General features: G+C 45.4%; 1 protein-coding gene across 2 annotated transcripts in view; it reads left to right on the top strand.

The window, feature by feature from the left end:
* Positions 1–710: 710 nt before the first annotated feature.
* The window catches only part of Pan3 (poly(A) specific ribonuclease subunit PAN3), a 115,336-nt gene continuing 96,852 nt past the window's right edge, over positions 711–19,194 (top strand). For both annotated transcript variants that reach the window (XM_032886655.1, XM_032886654.1), the window contains exon 1: positions 711–1,181. In XM_032886655.1, coding sequence (XP_032742546.1) covers positions 764–1,181 — 418 coding nt within the window. In that variant the 5' untranslated portion in view covers positions 711–763. The remainder of the gene's footprint in view (positions 1,182–19,194) is intronic.

The following is a 19,194-nucleotide window of genomic DNA, read 5'->3' as shown; positions in this document are numbered from 1 at the left end:
GGGGAAGGATTTAAAAAAAAAAAAGATAGAGAGGCGGTGGGGCAAAGGGAAAGGGAGAGGAAATGTGACACACGGAACCAAAAACTGCTCTGCAGGGAGCGAGGTTGGGCCGCGTCCCCCTCAAAGGACAAGTGACGGACTGTCATTTTGTGTTTTCGCTTCCAAGCTGACAACCACCTGGTTCAAGGAGGAGACTCGAAGAGGGGTATCCTGTCTCGTGAGAGCTTCAGCACCGGACCCGTGACAACCTGGGAAGGCCACGGAGGGCCCGGGCAGGACCAACCGCCTCTGGTCAGCTCGCGGACGCCCCCGGGGGGCCACGCCTGCCGCCCCGGCCAGGCCTTTACCCACAAGCCCCCGCGCCGCGCGCGCACGCGCAGAGGCGGCGACCGTCTCAGGAAGAGGAAAATGGAATAAACAACTCGGAGGAACCGGAGCGCGAGACGACGAGCGGAGGCAGAGTTTAAAAACAAACCGGCTCCCTCCGCCGTGCCTTACCCCCCAGCTTCCGGTCGCCGCCGCCTCAGGGTCTCCTGCAGCCCCGGCCACGCGCCCACCGCGGCGTCCCGCGCGGCCCCTTTAAGGACAGCGGAGAGGGAGAGGGAGAATCCCTACTCGCCGCCCGCCCCTCCCCCTCCCCGGGCGGCTCCGGCTCCCTCAGCGGGCCCAACCCGCCCGCCCGGCTTCCATCCGGCTCCGGCGGCGGCTCCTTCCCGCCCTCGTCTATGGTGGCGGCGGCGGGGGACGCGGCTGCGGCGTGGCCATGAACAGTGGCGGCGGCCTTCCGCCCCCCTCGGCCGCCGCCTCCCCGTCGTCCTCCTCGCTGGCGGCGGCCGTGGCGGTCGCGGTCGCGGCCTCGTCGGGCGTCGGGGGCGTCCCCGGCGGGCCGGCTGCGGGCGTGAAGCTCAAGTACTGCCGCTACTACGCCAAGGACAAGACGTGCTTCTACGGAGAGGAGTGTCAGTTCCTGCACGAGGACCCGGCCTCCGGCGCGGCCCCGGGGCTCGGCCTCCATAGCAACAGCGTCCCGCTGGCGCTGGCGGCCGCGTCGGGGGCCGGCTTTCCTCCCGGAGCGCTCCCGGGCGGGGGAGCGGGGCCGCCCGCGGGGCCCAAGAAGCCGGAGCTGGGCGTCCCGGGGGCGGCGACAGCGGGCGGCGGACTCGATGGACCGCGGGTGGCGAGTGAGTGAGGCCCGGGCGGGGTGGTGCGGTACGGGCTGGCCGGGCGCGGGTTAGAGGCCTGAGCCTGCCCGCTTCCCCTCACCTCTGGGCTGCGGGAGAGGCCTAGGCCCTGCGTAGCCTCCCTCCTTCCTTCTTCCGGTTTCCTCTCTCCGCCGCTCAGGGCAAGCCCTGGAGCTAGGGGAGGCGGGTTCCCCAGGAGCGTGGGTGGATGGTCCTGGTGATTGGGGTGGGGTGGGGCGCTGGGAGTGAGTGCGGAGAGGAGGGGGGATGGGCTGCGGAGTGTAAGGAAGGGGGTGTCGTTTCCGGGTGTGTATGTGTGGAAAGGGGCAGGGTTTGCGAGCACATGTGTCGTTGCGTGCCTGTGTAGAGTGCGGTCTGCCTAATGTTGAGGTTCGCCAGTGGGTGTGTATGTGGGTAAGAGGCGAGAGGTGAGGGGCGGGCTTAAGGCACATTGGCTTTGCTGAAAGGGACGCGAAAAAGTTTTTGTAGAAGGTTTTCCGGGCTGGGAACGCCTTCTAAAGGATGTCCGGGGTGAGGGGTTGGGGTGCCCTGAGGAGAGGTGTATGAAGATCTGCTTTTTTATTTTTATAAAGTGAGCAAAGGTTTAATAGAGAGCTTAAACTAGGAATTTCCCAAGATTTGCGCTCTGGGAGTTTTCTGGAAAGCTACTTGGGTGTGCAGGGATCTGTCATGTCTTTCCCATGACATATTGAGTGAAGTTTCTCAGCACTGTGCCTGAAGAGCACATACTCCGTAGACTTTCTTGAGAATAATTTAGGGCTGTGTACGTACATAGCTTTTTAGTTACGTGGAGTTTTCTATTACTGTAAATGATTTGAACATTAGAATTAGGTGCCTGATTTGCTCTAGTTTTAGATCTTGTAATAACTTGATAGTCAGGTTAACTGGGACGTCTTTAACACTAAACAACCTGATAAAGTGGTTTACTATTTACTGGGATGATTTATTTTTCAAAGGTTTTTTTTTTTTTTTTTTTTTTTGGTCTCTGTTTCCCAAAGTTTATATGGAAATAAATTTAGATGCTTTATAAAAAAGTTATTTTATTGGTGGGGTGTAGCCGTTAATTTTTTAAAAATTACATTTGTCTTGAGAGTGTGTGTGTGTGAGATTGTGTGTGTGATTGTGATTGTCAGAGTGCTTCCACGTAGCATGGATGTAGGGGTCAGAGGACAGTTTTGGGGAGTCATTTTCCTCCTACAGTGTGGGTCCTAGAGCTGGAGATCAAGTGGTGAGGCTTGGCAGTAGGTACTTTACTCTGGCTGGACAAGCAAGTGTTGTCTTTGTCCCTCTCCTCTTCCCTGTTTCTTTTTTTTTTTTTTTTCCCAGACAGGGTTTCTCTCTGTAGCTCACATGTTGGAGATCCCCCTGCCTCAGCCTCATGAGCCACCATGCCCAGTGGAGATTTTATTCAAGGTAAATTTTATGAAATGAAGCTGTGCCTCCAGTTAATTTAAGGATAATGTTTGGTTGGTAAGGATTGGAAAAGAGCAGTATCTGTCCAAGTTTGCTTTTTGTTGCTGTTTTAAAACCCCATAACCAAAAGCAGCTTGAGGAGGAGTAAGGGCTCATTATGTTAGGAGTTCATTATTAAGGGAGACCATGCACAAGCTCAAAGTATGAACCTGGGGCAGCAATGGAAGCAGAGACCAAGGAGGAAGCTTGCCTACTGTCTCTCTGGCCCACTCAGCTACCTTAAGCCCAGAGCCACCTGTCTAGGGGTGGCACTTCCATTAATGGACTGGGCCCTCTTCCATCAGTTGGCAATCAAGAAAATGGCTCACAGAAATGTGCACAGACCAGTTTGTTAGAGGCAGTTCTTAACTGAGGTTCCCTTGCCTGTGTGACTGGTTTGTGTCCAGTTAACAAAAATTAACCAGCACAGTAAGTGCCTTCCAAACAAGGACACTTAACAATGCTGGTCCTTAATATGTGATCTTTCTAAGGTCTTAGTACGACCTAAGAACTGGAAAGATAGGATACAATGGAACCAAGCGAAAGGAGGAGCTGAAGGGATCATGTTAGGTGGTGCCTCTCAGGCAGGTGGGGGTGGGATGTGATCCTTTTCTGAGAAACAAAGCAACTGAGAGACAGAATCTTTAGATGATAGGCAGTTAATGCTAGGGACATTTAAATACTGTCATTGATATCTGATTAAATAGCTGGGATCCTGTGGCTCTTTTTTGGTTTCTGTTTTTTGAGACAGGGCATTGACTGTCCTGCAACTCAGAGATCTGCCTGCCTCTGCCTCCCCAGTGCTGGGAATAAAGGCTTGTGTCATTCTGTCTGGCCTTGTGACATTTTCTTTAATGTGATTGGCCACCATCCTCCTTTGTCATTGGCCTTTCCACTGTGATAGGCTTGAGTTAATGGCTGTTCTGAATTTTTACACTTAGTTGTTGTCTCTGTTCTTAAACTCTTAAGATACACATTCCAAATATTGCCATTTAGAGCCACTTGGATTATGTTAGTTGCTGATCTGCTATTAGAGCATTCTTCAAGTGAATCTTAAATGTAACTGGACAGTCTCTTCATAGTAGGAATGCTACTTGATGGATTTCATGCTACTTGATGGATTTCATGCTCCTCTGGCCTCTGGAATTGTATGCTCACACACACACACACACACACACACACACACACACACACGCACGCGCGCGCGCGCTTTTAATTGAAGTACCTAGACTAGAATCATCCAATTTTGTGTTGCTATAACAGAAAACATAGATTGAACAATTTAAAAAAAAAAAAAAAGGAATTTCGGGGTCGGGTAAGATGGCTTCGAAGGTAAAGGCATTTGTCAAACCTATAACTTGAGTTCAATCCTCAGGACGCACATGGTAGCAGGAAAGAACCAACTTCTGCAAGTCCTCTGATGTCAGACTAACTGTATTCCCACTTGCCCCAATAAGGAAATATGTATTTTTTTTTAAAAAAAAGTTGCAGCCCTATAATCCCAGCACTTGGTAGAGGCAGGAGGCTCAGAAAGTTCAGGACCGTCCTTTGTTTCAAGAGTTAGGGGCTTACTGGGCTACAGGAAGCCATAAGGAAAAGAACAGTATCTGTTTCCGAGATTGAAGAGTCTACTGGAGGTACTGGCCTGTATGGAGAGGTCTTTCATACTGTGGATACCACCCTCAGCAGAAAGGACAAGAGTGTAGTGTGGGAGCAAGAGAGTGTCCAGGCTGCTTCTGCTGTGAGTCTCATCTGGGGATAAATACTGTCTTTCAGTAACATCAGTCCAATCATGAGAGAGAACACCTTGTGATAGAATTACCTCTTTGTTTTTTAAAACAGGGTTTCTCTGTGTAGCCCTAGCTGTCCTGGAACTCTTCTCTGTGGACCACGCTGGCCTCTGACTTACAGAGATCCATCTGCCTCTGCCTCCTGAGTGCTGGGGTACATCATCCTGCCCGGCAGAATCACCTCTTATTAGGCCTGCCTTTCCACCTTTGTTACACTGGGGATTTTTTAACACATGAACTTTGGGGGTGGGAGTCACATTCAAATGGAAGCACTTGGCTTCTGAACTCTCAAATGCTGTCCTTATAATGCCCAATATCTTCCTTCCATCTCAGTAGTCACAAGACTGTTAAGTCCTTCTGTTATAAACATGTGGGTGAAGTCTAGAGCAGCATCTAGATCAGATGTGGCTGAGTGATGATTTCTGAGGCACGTTCCTCTGTATCTCAGAGTCTGTAAAATTGTTCGATGCTTCCAGAGTTGAGTGGTCACACAGGTGCGGGGTAAGATGTTTGCATTCCAGAAAGGAGTAGATAGGAAAAGGGGTAGTTTGTCTCAAGCAAGTACACATCTGGTGGAGAATTTTAAGCCTATGCCCATGGAGGGCTGGGAGTTGGACCCAGAGCCTCAGGCAGCCCTATCCCTGTGGCTTTTATGCACTCAACTTTTTAAGTCTCTTACCTTGGCTTTTCCCATTTTGACTTGGACACTGGTAATTTTACAGTTTTGTGATGTCAAGAGGTTGGTGCTACTCAGCTATTGTCTGAGTAGGGGCTGTGAATGTGTGGCTCTAACTCCACTCTGAGGCCCCCAGGCTGTCTAGGAGGCTCTCTGAAATGTAGTTGTGTTTGTCAAGGCTCCTTAGATTGTACATGGTGTGACAGTCAGTGGCATCCATCCTGTATCCGTTTCCTTGGCTGTGGGTCATGCTTCCTGGACTTGGCTTTGCTTGAGCAGTAGCTGCTGGGAGCAGGGAACAGTCCTGAGGTGATTTGGCAGCCAGCCTGAAAAGGCAGCCTGGCCTGGGCACCCGGACAATTTCGCTCTCTTAGACTTCTGGGTCAGTCCTGGGATAGGACTATAATGTCAGGGGTCTGTAAATGCCCCAAGCGGCATTCTCACTGTCCTCTTTTCTTCTTTCTATTCTCTATTCTTTGGCAGTGTCATATGTGTTTATAATGTATTTTGAAAAAAAAATTTTTTTTAAACTTTTATCTTCCTATTTTCTTTGGGATCCTTCTTCCTGGCATATCCCCTCCTACTTTCAGGGTTTTTTTTAGCTTCTTAAAAAATAACACACTGGGTTGCACAAGGGCTGCCTGTAAGAACATTGGTGTGGGATTATTTACTGGAGCATGGGCCATTTACCAATGACTACACCTCTGAGGAAAAATGACTTCTGCTCCCCCAGTAGCTCCTTGGCTAGGGGAGGGGCTTCATGAACTCTTCCCCAATTCCTGCTGGAGTGTAGACAGGTTCTATCTTGGGCAGGAACAAGTTCATGAGTTCCATGGCTGCGTCATATCCAGAAGACAAAGGATTTCAACAATGTCCCCAACCTCCAGCTCTTACATTTACAGTCTTCCTGCCAACGTTCCCAGAGTGTTGGTGTGTGTGTGTGTGTGTGTGTGTGTGTGTGTGTATGTATTAGTGTTACAGATCCTTTCCTGTTTAGAGTACTCAGCAGTAAGGTGCGTCAGCCTTAACTGACATTAAGAACGGAAGCATTGCTGACCAGTGGTGCTCAGTGAAGTTGCTGGTGCATTGGTGCTGAGTAGAAAGGCGAAGGGCTGGCTCCTAAACGGTCCTCTTCATTCCTTCACGTGGTGAGCGAGGCTGCAGATTTCCTAAATCCTGTTGCTTAGCTTCCCCTTTAATTGGTCGTTCTCTCTGTGTTTTCTGCTTTTCAGACCTTGCATGCAGTAAAAGACAGTCATGTAGTTCCTTTGTGGCTTGTGTAAAAACTTCTGCCTGATAGCCGAGTTCATTGTTCTGTCGCCGCTCTCTTCTAGCAGAAGAGGACAAAGTTGGCCAGTTTTTGACATGGTAACAGGATGGATGAGCTGCTTGCTTTTGTGTAGGAAGAGCTTCTTAGCTCATTTCTGAGGAATGTTACACTGTACGCATGCGCCGCTTGCTTTCTAGTACTGTTGGTGGGCACTTGTTTAATTTTTTTGTCTGTGAAGAAAAACAGTTATGTATGTGTGCTGGAGAGATGGCTTAGTGGTTAGGAACACTGATCTCGATGACTGGAGTTCAGTTTCTAGCACTCATACGTTTGCCTGCAGCTTCCAAACCCCTAGAATTCAGCTCCGGGGATCATCTTATGCCCATTTCCAGCCTCTTCCGTCACCTTTTACACATATGTATGTGCAGACATAGACACATACAAATACAAATCTAATTATAAGAAGGATTCTAGGTGTATTTTGCAGAGTTCCTTGCTTAAGTAGCCAGGGTTGGAGTTGGTAGGCATTCAGCCTCACTGGCCCTCTGCTTTTCTCCTGTGGAAGTTTATGAATTCTGGTTATTCTGTCTTCTCTTCACAGTTTGCCATTGTCTTATAATTGCAGCTATTCTGGTGGTTAGAATGTATGGCATAATACTTTTTTAAATGTCTGTATTGATTTTAGTTGAATTAGTCAACGCTGATAATATCACAAGATATAGTATGGAAATACAGAGTTTTTTTTTTTTTTTTTTTTTTTTTTGTTCTTTTTTTTGGAGCTGGGGACCGAACCCAGGGCCTTGCGCTTCCTAGGCAAGCGCCTACCACTGAGCTAAATCCCCAACCCGAAATACAGAGTTTTTAAAAATGCATTGCTATCATGTGTGGGGTATAGGCTAGTTGATGGGCAAGACTCTCCATTTTGCCTGCCTCCCTGTTTGATGTGACTTATACGTGGATCTTTAGTATTTCACTTTAGTGGAATATTTTGTTAGTGTTTCAGGTAGGGTTAAAATAACCTTGGAAGTTAGTGTGAGGGAAAACCTTTATCCTTACTTTGCAGGCATTTCAAGAGTGAGCCAGGAAGGCCTTAGTACATTAAGTTGCCATGATGTCTCACCCTTGTCTGGGCGGTAGCTTTTGTTTGTCGTTGTTCTGTAGTGTAGGAAGGCTCTGCTCTGTTTGCTGACCGGGCAGTGTGCTAACAGTAAGCGTGCTCTGACAGTCAGGGCGGTTATTATGAGGGAATTTAAAGGCATTTGGTTTTCATAGTCATGTTTCTGTTGGAGTTAGGTTTTTTTTTTTTTAAATGTGGTTTCTGTTCAAATAAATTATTGATGGGGTTATATTTTCAAGTAGCTGGATTTTTCAAGATGGCTTTACTCTAGAGGGTGCTCAGGCTTCCTAGCCGAGATGTGTCTGTCAGTGTATGCTTTATGTGCTTGATTTTATTTGAAATCCAGAAGATCTGCTTGTTTTATCAAAACATAATTCCTTCTCACTTCTGCTGATGTGCTTACCAGTGATGACTTGGAAGTAAGCTGTATGGCAGATGGCTTCCTTACTAGCCTGGAGCCTGGCTCTGTGTGCAGTGTCTTAGCCCTGGTGTTTCTCATCGTGGAAGCAGGTGCTGCAGGTGGATTGGGACGTGAATGTACACCGGGCGGTGGCGGCGCCTTTGTAGGTGTTAGGAGACTTGTGTCTCCTACTGTATTTTTGAGGTAGGGTCTCTAACTGAACCTGGACCCGTCGCCCCCTCTGTGACACTGGAATTACAGGTGCAAATGGCCTCATTTGGCTCCTTACGTGGGTGATGGGTTCGTGCTTATCAGGCAGGTGCTTGACAGGCTGAGCATTTCTGCAGCCCTTGGTGTCTTAGAGAGTAGTTCAGTAAGCCAGGGTGCAGGACGATGGAATACTTAACCTAGTGCTTGTGTCTCCTTTTGGTGTCAGGAGTTCGTATTGGGCTGGGAATCCCAAGATTGTAAATATTTTAGTGGTATGACGTACAAAACAGTTGTGACCTGGGCTGCTCATGGGAAAATACAGTTCTCTTCCTGTAAAATAGAGTGGAGTGTGCAGCACATAACCTAAACGCTTTACCACTGCAGTGCTTTACATACACTCGAGTTTAAGAAGACGAACGCCGACTAAACCCTGGTCGGCACCTGAACAGTGGTGCGTGGCTAAGGGTCTGATCTCATCGATTCTGTGTCATTGGAAGGCAGGTAACAGTCCTCTACAGGAAGACCCTCCCTTCACCTTTGGAGCCAGCTCATATCCTGACCTCTTCTGTTAGCTTTCCGAGGCTGACCTTGAACTTCTGGTCCTCTTGCTTTCACAAACTGTATGTAGTGCTGGTGACAGGTGTGTACCACTCGCTATGCCTGGACTATGCAGTGCCAGGGATGAAAGCAGGGCTTCCTGCATGATGCGCCATACAGCTGAGCCACATTCCCCAGCCCTTGTCTGTCTGATGTCTCTTTGTTATATCTTTCTTGCCTTTTTAAAAGAAAAAATATTGCTTCTATTGATCTAAAAATATTTTACTATATATTCAGAATAAGAAGAATCTAGGTTTTAAAGATCAGAATGATAGCTTAGGGATTAAAAGTGTAAAATTTTGTTTGTTTCTTTTGGAGAGAGTCTTGTATTGAAGCACACGCTGATGAGGAACTGACTGTGTAGCAGGTAGCAGACCTTGAACGTCTGAACCACCTACTTCCACCTTCTAAGTGCTGAATTGTAGGTGTGTGTCCCTCTACACCTGGTTTTTGTGGTATTGGGAATTAAACCTGGGCCTCCTGCATTCCAGGGAAGCCCTTTGACAAAAGATGGAGGGCTCTAACCCTAAAAATCTAAACAGGATAAAGAATACAAGTGAGAAAAAGTTTGTTTCTTTCCTAAATTCTCAGAGCCCTCTTTCCAGATGACTGTGATTTTTCCTAGTTTATTTTATTCCCATTCACAAACATCGTATTTGTCTGTTATCATTCATGTCTATATTGCCCTTACGTCAGTGCACACTTGTACACACAGGTATGAGTCTATACAGAGAGCCTGATGAACTTTCAGTTTTTGAATCTGATTGTTTAGCTTGTATTTTGTCCCACATTTGTCCCATATTTGCATAGAAATATACCCATTTCTTCATGACTGCATAACATTTTACTGTATACCTGTATTTTTTAAATGATGGCTATTTAAACCGTGTGTGTGTTTGCTTAGCCCTTTTTTTTCTTTTGCTGGGGAATAGAGTCGAGGGCTTTGTGTGTGCTGACATTGTTCTGGCCCTGGAATGTATGTCTAGGCTAGGACCTTAAGTGGTGATTAGCAGGCTCTGTAGCAGTACAGCAATTTGTAAGGAAATGTCCCTGTTGCCAGAGCTTGGAAAGACTAGCAGTGTAACTCTTGTAGGAGGCTGTTGGTAAGGGCTTCAGGTACATGGTTTTAAAAAGACAAATCATACAGGTATTTTTGAAAACTTAAATGATGATGATCCCATGAGCTAGGATTGCCTCCTTTTTAGAAGTAAAAAACCTTAATAGAATTATTTGCTCAAGGTCTTAAAACTAGAAAGTGACAAAAGAAGGGGTTTATTTATTTATTTAGCATATCTGGGTCTTTAACTCATACTTTAAGTCGGTACAGTCATCATGGTGGGGAAGTCAAGGCAGCAGGAACTTAGAAGTTGTTTAGTCACCTTGCTTCAAGAAGCAAAGAGTGATGGATGCTTGACTTTTTTTTTTTTTTTTTTTTTTTTAAATGTAGTCCAGAATGCCTGTGGAGGAGTGGTGCCACCCTCTGTGGGCAGGTTTTCCAACCTCATTAAGGTCGTTGAGGTTATTAACCCCAGACATGCTCAGAGGCTTTTGTTCAGTTGGCAACTGGCTAACTTTTCCAGGGAACTCCAGTGATGGTGTGAGCTTAAAATGTACAAGGCCCTGGGTTTAATTCCCAATACCAAATAACTAGAAAAATGTTAACAAAAAGGATATAGTAGGTATATCATTTTGTCTACAAAAAAAGAGTTGAAATAAATTTTTTTGAGACAGAATCTCACTCTGAGGTACTGACTATTTTAGAGCTTGCTATTTAGGCCAAAATGTGATAGAAGGCATGCGCCACAACCCCCAGCTGAGTAATTATATGATTAATGCAAACATCTTTTTTTGTTTGACTTTGCTTTTCAAGACTGGGTTTCTCTGGGTAGCCCTGGTTGTCCTGGAACTCGCTCTGTACCAGACTGGCTGTGAGCTCAGAGATCGCTCTGCCTCTGCTTCTGAAGTGCTGGGATTAAAGACTTGTGCCACCACTGCTCAGTTAATGTAAAGATGTTTATAAACTATTGTTTTAGTTTTTTTCCCTATTGCTATGATAAAATACTCTTGACAAAAGTAACTTAATGGAGAAAAGGTTTATTTTTGGTTCACAAGTTCTAGGTTATAGTCCACCCTGATGTGGGGGAGGAGTCAGAGCTGTGTGATCTTGTGAAAGCTGTCTACATTGTGATGGCAGTTTAGAAACAGAGGGAAGAGTGCATGTTTTAGCTCTGCTGACTTTCATCACCCCAGACAGCATGGGATTTCCCTGACTACAACCAGGAGCTGGAGAGAGAGCTTCTCTGTAGGTTAAGGGTGTATACTGCGCAGCTCTTGCAGAGACCCATTTCCCGGTCTGTCTACAACTCAAACTACAGGGGATCGAACCCTCTTTTTCTGTCCTGTAGGTACCTGCACCTATTTGGAATTTGTATGAGTGCACATGCATGCAGAGGCAAATAATACCAGTATTAGAAAGAGGAGTCCCCTCCCCCACATTGATCAATGCAGTCATGACAATCTTCCCATCAGCATGTCTAGGGACCCATCTCCCAGGCAATTCTATAGTCTACCAAGTTGACAGTACTAACCATTACAGTTGTCGGATTGCTTTTTGTGATGTGATCATTATCTTTAGAAAAACTGAGTACCCCAGCATTCAGTTTTCAGCAGAAATACTGTTGTATTAAGTTTGTATCAGTACTCAATTGTTTTTAAGTTGATTTTTTTCAGTAATCTCCTTTATACTGTTTTTTAAAAACTATAACTCTTTGAAAGACTATTAAACTCAGTTGTAGGTTCACACTTGAGTTATCTGAAGTTACACACCCCTGTATACCACCCAGGTTTGCTGCTGTTCCTTTCTCAGCGGCAGCTGAGCCACAACTTGAGCCATGATGGAGTAATAGCCAGGGCACACGGGCTGGAGAGATGGCTCAGTGGTTAAGAGCACTGACTACTCTTCCAGAGGTCCTGAGTTCAAATCCCAGCACCCACATGGTGGCTCACAACCATCTGTAATGGGATCTGATGCCCTCTTCTGGCGTGTCCAAAGACAGCTGTAGTGTATTTATACATAAAAATAAATAAATTTAAAAAAAAAATAGCCAGGGCACACTACACAAGGATGCAAATGGATAGAGGCTTGAGGCAGCCCAGGGTAAGGAGACGTAAGGTCCTGGTATCTCTGGTCCTCTGTCACCAAGGCCGTGACACTGTGGTTCTGTGGTGGGATCGGCAGACTGGGAGATAACTGGAATACTCTGAAGGCCATTCTTCCAGCAGAGACTGATTATGTCGAAGGTTGTTTAGTGCTGTTGCCTGCAAATGGCCAAATACAGACTTTTTCTTTTCTAAATTCTCTTCCTTTTGATTATAAACTTTATCTTTGGATGGTTTCCAAACATTTTCCTGTGAACAGTTACGATGAACCATCTAGCATCTTAAACACTGTGTAGAGTTTGCAGTCATCAAACATTGCAGTTCTCTGCTTAAAAGTTTAGGAGACATTAGGAGACAGACACAATTCTGTCAAGTCTTTGTCACTTTATTTACGTGGCTTTTGAGACAGAGTCTTAACTATATATAGCCAGGTTGGCCTGGAACCTGCATAAACTTCCTGCTTCGGTCTCCTGGGTGCTGGGGACCCAGGTGCACTCCATCCTTACTACCTTACAAGGATGTTCTCTTCTCCCCTTTCCTACCTAAGTCTTGTTTCTGATTTCCAAATCAACGCTCCAGAACACTCTCTACTGTTACTTTATCCATAGCTGTGTGTGGGTATTGTGGAGGCCAGGAGAGGGCATTGGATTCTCTGCTGGTTGTGAGCTGCCCGACATCTGTGCTGAGAGCCACAGCTGACTCTGCGGAGTAGCAAGTGCTCTCCCACGCTGAGCCATCTCTCCAGCCTTCTCCCTGGCATTCAGTTCCTTTAGAAAGACAGAGGCTCTTCTGCTTGTGGCTTTCCATTGACTGACCTTCACCAGAATCCCCTTTTACGGGCCAGCCTGTGCTTATTATTTAGTTCTGAAGCTGCTTTCACATTTTTTGGCCTTTGTTGATTGACACCCCATTTCTGAGTACTAGGTTTTGAACAAGTCTTTTTCTGCAGCTGTAGTGAAAGAAAGAACAGAAGTTTATTTATTACTCATAGCTCTGGAGGTGTTGAAGTTGAGTGTGCCAGCAAGTTCGCGCTTTGGGGAGGAGTGCTCTCTGTTCAAAGTGATGTGGCTTTCCCTGGTGAATGAGAGGACAATGTTAGAATAATTCGGTTTAACATTTAGTTGATTTTATTCTCAGTTCCAGAATTGAGAATTCCAGAATTCTCACTTCATTTGAGGAAATAGAAGTGTTCATAGGCCATGTGTAGAAATTTGACTTTTATAGATAGAGGCTGAAGAAAGCTGAAACAAAAGAACAGAGAGCAGATTGGTCATTTCAAAGTTAATTACCCAGTGAGAGCCAGGAAACAGTGATAGAAAAATAGCTAATTCGTTACTATCAATACCGTGAGATTATCTTTTCTTTGGGTAATGACTTAATCAGATGTAAGTGTTGAAATTGGATTCAGTTTTTTTTTTCTTCCCCATCCTGAGTTCTTGGAAACAAACAGGTTAGTTAGTTTTACTTGGTCTCTGGAGAATTTGTTCATGAGAGTGACCCTCTTTTGAACTTAGCCTGGTCTTTGGGCCTACTGTACGAGCTTAAGTCCCAAATAGTGAGCTGACAAACAGTACTTAAAGAAGGAGCAGCTCCTCGGGTATTCAGAGGTTCTCTGGGTGCTCTCCCCACAGAGCCCTGGTTTCTGAACCACCACCCTAGACCTAACTGCTACACACGGCAGATGGGACTTAACATGAGAGTCTGCTGGTGCATTCATAGTGCTGCACACAGGGGAGTAAAAGCAGAGACGGCACTGGGCTTCTGTGGAGACAGAAAGCTTTAAGCGGACTGTAAATTACTTAGGGTTGATGGTAAAACTAGGGTTGGAGGAGTGAAAAGATCTTATCTGGCCAGTAGCGTTTGTTGCCCCTAATTTAAATATACAAACCCGAACTGATACCTTTTGAGGTAGGGTTGTTTTTGTTCTTACTAAGTTAAACATGTTAGTATCTATCTACGTAATCCATGTAGGGGGAATTAGGCATCACGGATTAGTACTTTTCCTCTAACTGCTTATAGTGTGCATTCCCTTCTGTTCATCTCTAAACTGCAATTTTCTAAAACAAGAAAATGCTACTGCGAGGGGATAGCACTGTATATGTGAATTCTGGCACGTTAAAGATTGATTGTTCTGTTGTTTTGGCTTATAGAAAATAAGTAGAGGAAATTGAATTTAGAATGTAAGATAAAGTTTAGATATATTTTTACTTTTTGAGTATTTTGCCTGCATATATGTAAATATGCATACCCTGGTACCTAAGGAGTTCAGAAGTTCAACATGGCTGTGAATCACCATGTGGATTCTAGGAACTGAATCAGGGTCCCCTACAAGAGCAACAAGTACTCTTAACTGCTGAGAATTTCTCCAGCCCAAATTTGGTAATTTAAAAAAAAAAATGGTATAAGCTATTTGTAGTGAAAAGCATTTGGAATAAAAATGCTGTTTAAAAACTATTTGACTCAGCCAGTGTATGGTGGTGCATGCCTTTAATCCCAACATCCGAGAGGCACGGTGGGGGGAAAGAGGGTATTTTTGAGTTTGAGGCCAGCCTAGGTTACAGGGTGAGTTCCAGGACAGCCAGGACCACACAGAGAAACCTTGTCTTTAAAAGCCTCCCACCCCCAAAGACTCTGGAATTGTGCTGCTGCTACCCAGACTTGCACTCTACTCCCTTAGGGAAAGGTGGGAAGCACTGTTCCAAGGCTCGTGGGTTAGGAGCTTCACAATGGTGCTCTCAAGTCTGTCATCCTTAGCATGAGAACTTGGCTGCCTTGTGGAAAAATCAGAAAAAGAAACAACCTCTTTGTTCACAACACTAGGTGGTGTTCTTGGCCTGTTTATTCAGTCAGACTTTCTGTGTTTATGTAAGTATGCATAACCATGCTGTAAGATGTGTTCCTCTCCCACTTGATATTATAAATGGTTATTGTACTAAGGGAAGATAGCCAGCTTTTGGTCTGTTCTCACAGCCTCTAAAGCCTCTGCTCTCCAGCTCTACACTTCCTTGGACGAGGTGTGATGATGACACCTATCTGTGTCCCTACAAGGTTACCTCTTCCTTCTGCCCCCGCACTGCAGACATATTGCAAGTAGCAGGTCCCTGGGTTATTTCTTCTTCTGTCTGACTTGGCTACGAATTTGGGGATTGATCCTATCTATCATTTGGGTTTGAGAATTTGCTGTGCAGCTCACAGAACTTGGGCTTGTCTATCAAGGATAACATCCACAGCCATATGGAGAGGTAGGCAAGGTGGACGGACGAGCTTCTGGGGGTGCCATTCTTCTGGTTCAGTTTGGTAGTTGCTCGAATCCCATAGGTCAGGGGCATGATGGATATTAATGCAGTCAGTAGCTCTTTCCTCTTCCCTGGAGGAACGCTGAGGTGGAACTGACAGTTCATTCTGGCAGTAGTGGCTTAGCTGGTGATAACTGGTGATACCTTTTCCTAAGACTTACTTCATTAGAATATGACATTTCGAGATTTCGAAGTACTGTGTCAGAAAGCAGGGTCAGAGATCCAATATTAGATCAAAAGTTATATCTGGCATCCCCAGCTGCTTGGCAAGTTAGAAGTCTTAGGAACACTGCCAGGATCTGGAAGCAGCCGAAAGAGAACTGTCATAATATCACAGAAAGATGAATTATTTAACCACCTTCATTTTCTATATCCTTTTATTTTGGAAAAAAATTAATTTGTAAGAAAAGTAGTTATTTTTGTTTGCTCTTTTGAGACAGGGTTTCACTATGTAGCTCTGGCTGGCCTGGAACTGGCCTTGTAGACCAGGCTGGCCTTGAATTCACAGAGATCCATCTGCCTCTCCCTTCCAAGTACTAGGAATAAAGGTGTGCACCACCATGCCTGGCCCAACTTTGAAAAGTTTTTCAGTCGGGGCCTATTAACTCTACACTGAGTTTTACTGTGCTGTGTTGTGCACACGGAGTTTACTTGTCGTCATGCTCAAGCTGCCCTTTTTGTCACCTTTTGTCCTACTGGCTCCATCTCTCCCACTAGCTCCTCCAGTCCCCTTTCTGCCCTAATGGCTGCATGGCTTTCATTAGGGCTGCTATAGCAACATGGACATATTACTAGTGACTCCATCACTGAAGAAAATGTCTCTTCCCCAGCAGCCATTAACTGCCTGTAGAGCATTAACTGCCTGTAGGGGCTTTTGATGGACTTGATATTTACAAGTTACCACAGCTTCGAGTGTGCAGTGGCCAGTAGTGGAGGGAGTAGTGTTTCATAGCATTCTTCTTTTTCCTCTGGTCTTAATTTTCTTCCTGTCACTTAACCATGTGTGAGTGTGTGCTGTATGTGTGGGAGGGGACACTTGTAACATGACCTGAACATGGATGTGAATGTGTGGCTCATACTTTTGGGAGACAGGTTGCTCCTTTCATCGTGGAATTTGGGTATTGAACTCAGGTCTCCTGGCTTGTGCACTGTCCTGTCTGGCTGGCTCTTGTGGTTAATTTAAAATTTATTTTAATTGAGGGAGGGGTGTGTGTGCGAGTTGGGGACTTAGACATCTAGAGGTGGTTTTAAGTAATTTTTTTGAGACAGGGTCTTTCTGTGTAGTAATGGCGGTTTCAGAAGTCATTATCTAGATCAGGCCTGGTCTGTAGACCACTGTGTACGGTTGTGCCAATTTTAATTTTTTTTAAAGTTACTTTTCTTTCATTATACTTGTAGTATTCATGAAGTGGGGGGGATGATGACACACTAGGTAGTAAGACTGAGGTGACTTTCTCGTCTCAGATTGGTGCTCAGAACACCAGGCTTTCCCCTTGTCCTCGTCAGAGTCTCAGAGTAGAACACTGTCTGTGACACAGACTTAATGGTAAGACTGTTGATTAGTGTTAGATCGAAGAGGAGCACATAAATGCATAGGGCAAAATGTAGTGGCAACAAAGAGTGGGTGATGGGTGTGGCCAAAGGCAGACTGAAGAGAGGTGTAGACAGACTTTCTAGTAATGTAATAGTGCCATCTTGTTACAAGCTGAGCCAGAGAGCCCGTGTGAACCAGGTCAGTCTACATTCCTTGAGAGAGAAGGAAAAGGGAAGAGTAAGATGAAGAACAAAGCGATGATAGGATAGGGCGGGGCAGGGCAGGGCTGGGCTGGGTAGGGCTGGCCTGAACAATTGACATTGGTGTTAATGAAGGAGAATATGTAGAAGGTGAGAGAGGTTGGTGGAAATAGGGTATGAAATTCACTAGTGTGGTTGCTGGACTTCCTCTGCTGTGAGTGGTCCGTCTGTTCTCTCTCTTCCTTTGGAGATCTGGATTATTATGGAAGCTGTCCTAGTTCGTAAGTGGTACATCACAGACAGTCTCAGATGGTTATACCCCTACAGATATCTTCATGGTTCATGTTGAGCATGACGGCCTTGACTCTGCAGCTTTTTCCAATATCCAAAGTGCTCCTCAGACTTTAATGGACCCCTGGATTTTTTAGCATCCCCTCAAGGGATGCATTGATCTGACCTGAAGGGTTTTGTTTTGTTTTTCTTTTTCTCCCTGTAACGTCACAGTGTTCTGTTGGTCAGGTTTTGTGGTGACATTCTGTGATAGTTTGATCTGAGTTTCTTGTGTGTGTGGTTCATAGTGGGTCTTGGGCTGCCATCCTGCTACAGCAACAGAAGATTTTTTGAAGGGGCATCTTGTTTCTGCTGTGAGTTGGCATGGCGAGCTCCTCTTTGCTGACCCTGCTGCTGCCCTGGACGTGGCCCAGCAGTGAACAGAGTGTTTATTACTCTTCAGTAGTTGTCCTTCAGCTTTACGTAGATCAGTCCTGAAGCTGGGACAGGCTTCAGTGTTGTCTGCCCCCTTAAACAAGAGAAACGTTAAACTTGAGAGTATAATGACCCCAAGACACCAGACTTTTAATAGGGGTAGGTGTTTTGCCAATCTGTCCAGTTTTGTTTTTCTGGAGTATTCATGTATACTAGGGAAAACAAACCAATGGCCTCACTCATGCTAGGCAAGGTCTCTATTGCCCAGTTCTCAGCCCTCTATTTTATTTTAAGTGCGTATTTTTGTTAGTGTTTGGTTGCTTGTTTTGCTTGTCTCACTCCGCAGCCCAGACTGGCCTGAAACTCACTATGTAGCCCAAGGTGGCATCCTGCCTTAGCCTCTTTTTTTTTTTTTTTTTTTTTTTTTTTTTTCCCTTTCCGGAGCTGGGGACCGAACCCAGGGCCTTGCGCTTGCTAAGCAAGCGCTCTACCACTGAGCCAAATCCCCAACCCCCTGCCTTAGCCTCTTGAGTGCTGTGTTACAGGTCTGACTGACTGACTACCTACCTTTAAAGTATGACACCACTGTCTCACTGTGGCCTTGAGCTTACTCTGTTGTATTCCAGGTAGGCCTTGAACTTGTGATTCCCCTACTTCAGCCTCCTGAATAGTTGAGATTGAGTTGATATATAGACCTGTATGTATTGCCAGACCTGGAATGCCAGGGCTATTTTAAAGAAATTCTGCCCATCAATCATAATTATTTTAAATCATTACATGGTAATTCTTCACTGGATATGTTAACATTTATTATAATTTTTTGGTGGATGTATTACACTTTCTTTAAAGTGATACCATTTATTTGTTTATTTATTTATACATTCATTCCAGACAGGGCCATGTATCCTAGGCTGGTCTCAACCTTGGCTATGTAGCAGAGGATGACTTTGAATCCTGATTCCCAGGTTTCAACTTCCCTTATGGAATTCTGGGATTATAGGCATCATAGCACACGCCAGGCCTGGTTTGTGCAGTGCGGGGAATAGGGTTCAGGGCTACCTGTGTGCAAGGCAAACAGTCACTACTGAGCTGTATCTCTAGCTTTGTGGGCTTTTTAGTTTGTTTTTTTCAGGTGGGGACTGTTAAGTTCTCAGTGACTGCTCAGATCAGCCGAGGCTCGTGGTTTAACACATAGGACATTGTAAAAAGACTTGCATGCCGAGTCCTCAGAATAACAAAATACCTTATCCAGGACTTGTGGCCCAGCTAGTTTGACTGTCTTCTACATTTCTTCCTTAACATCAGCACAGAACGAACACTGGCCTTTTTTTTTTTTTTTTTTTTTTTTTTCTTCAGCCCCTTGTGGCCTTCACAGTTTCTCTCTGAATTCCAAGGTAGTGTAAGACAGTTTCAGATTGGTTGTGAAAGAGAAACAGACTTGACAAACTGGTCTCTGTTTATGTAACTCCAGAGATGTGACTAGGAGTCTCCAGTCCTTTGCTAAATTAAAGGAGAGGAACTTGACTAGGAAGCTAGATACCCAAGTGTGGGCTCTTCATGTTGCGTGTCTACTAAGTGACTAGTAT

The sequence above is a fragment of the Rattus rattus genome, chromosome 16 (genome assembly GCF_011064425.1).
Source record: "Rattus rattus isolate New Zealand chromosome 16, Rrattus_CSIRO_v1, whole genome shotgun sequence".
Taxonomy (NCBI): Eukaryota; Metazoa; Chordata; class Mammalia; order Rodentia; family Muridae; genus Rattus; species Rattus rattus.
The sequence above is the reverse complement of the archived record's forward strand: the minus strand, read 5'-3'. Positions and strand labels throughout refer to the sequence as shown.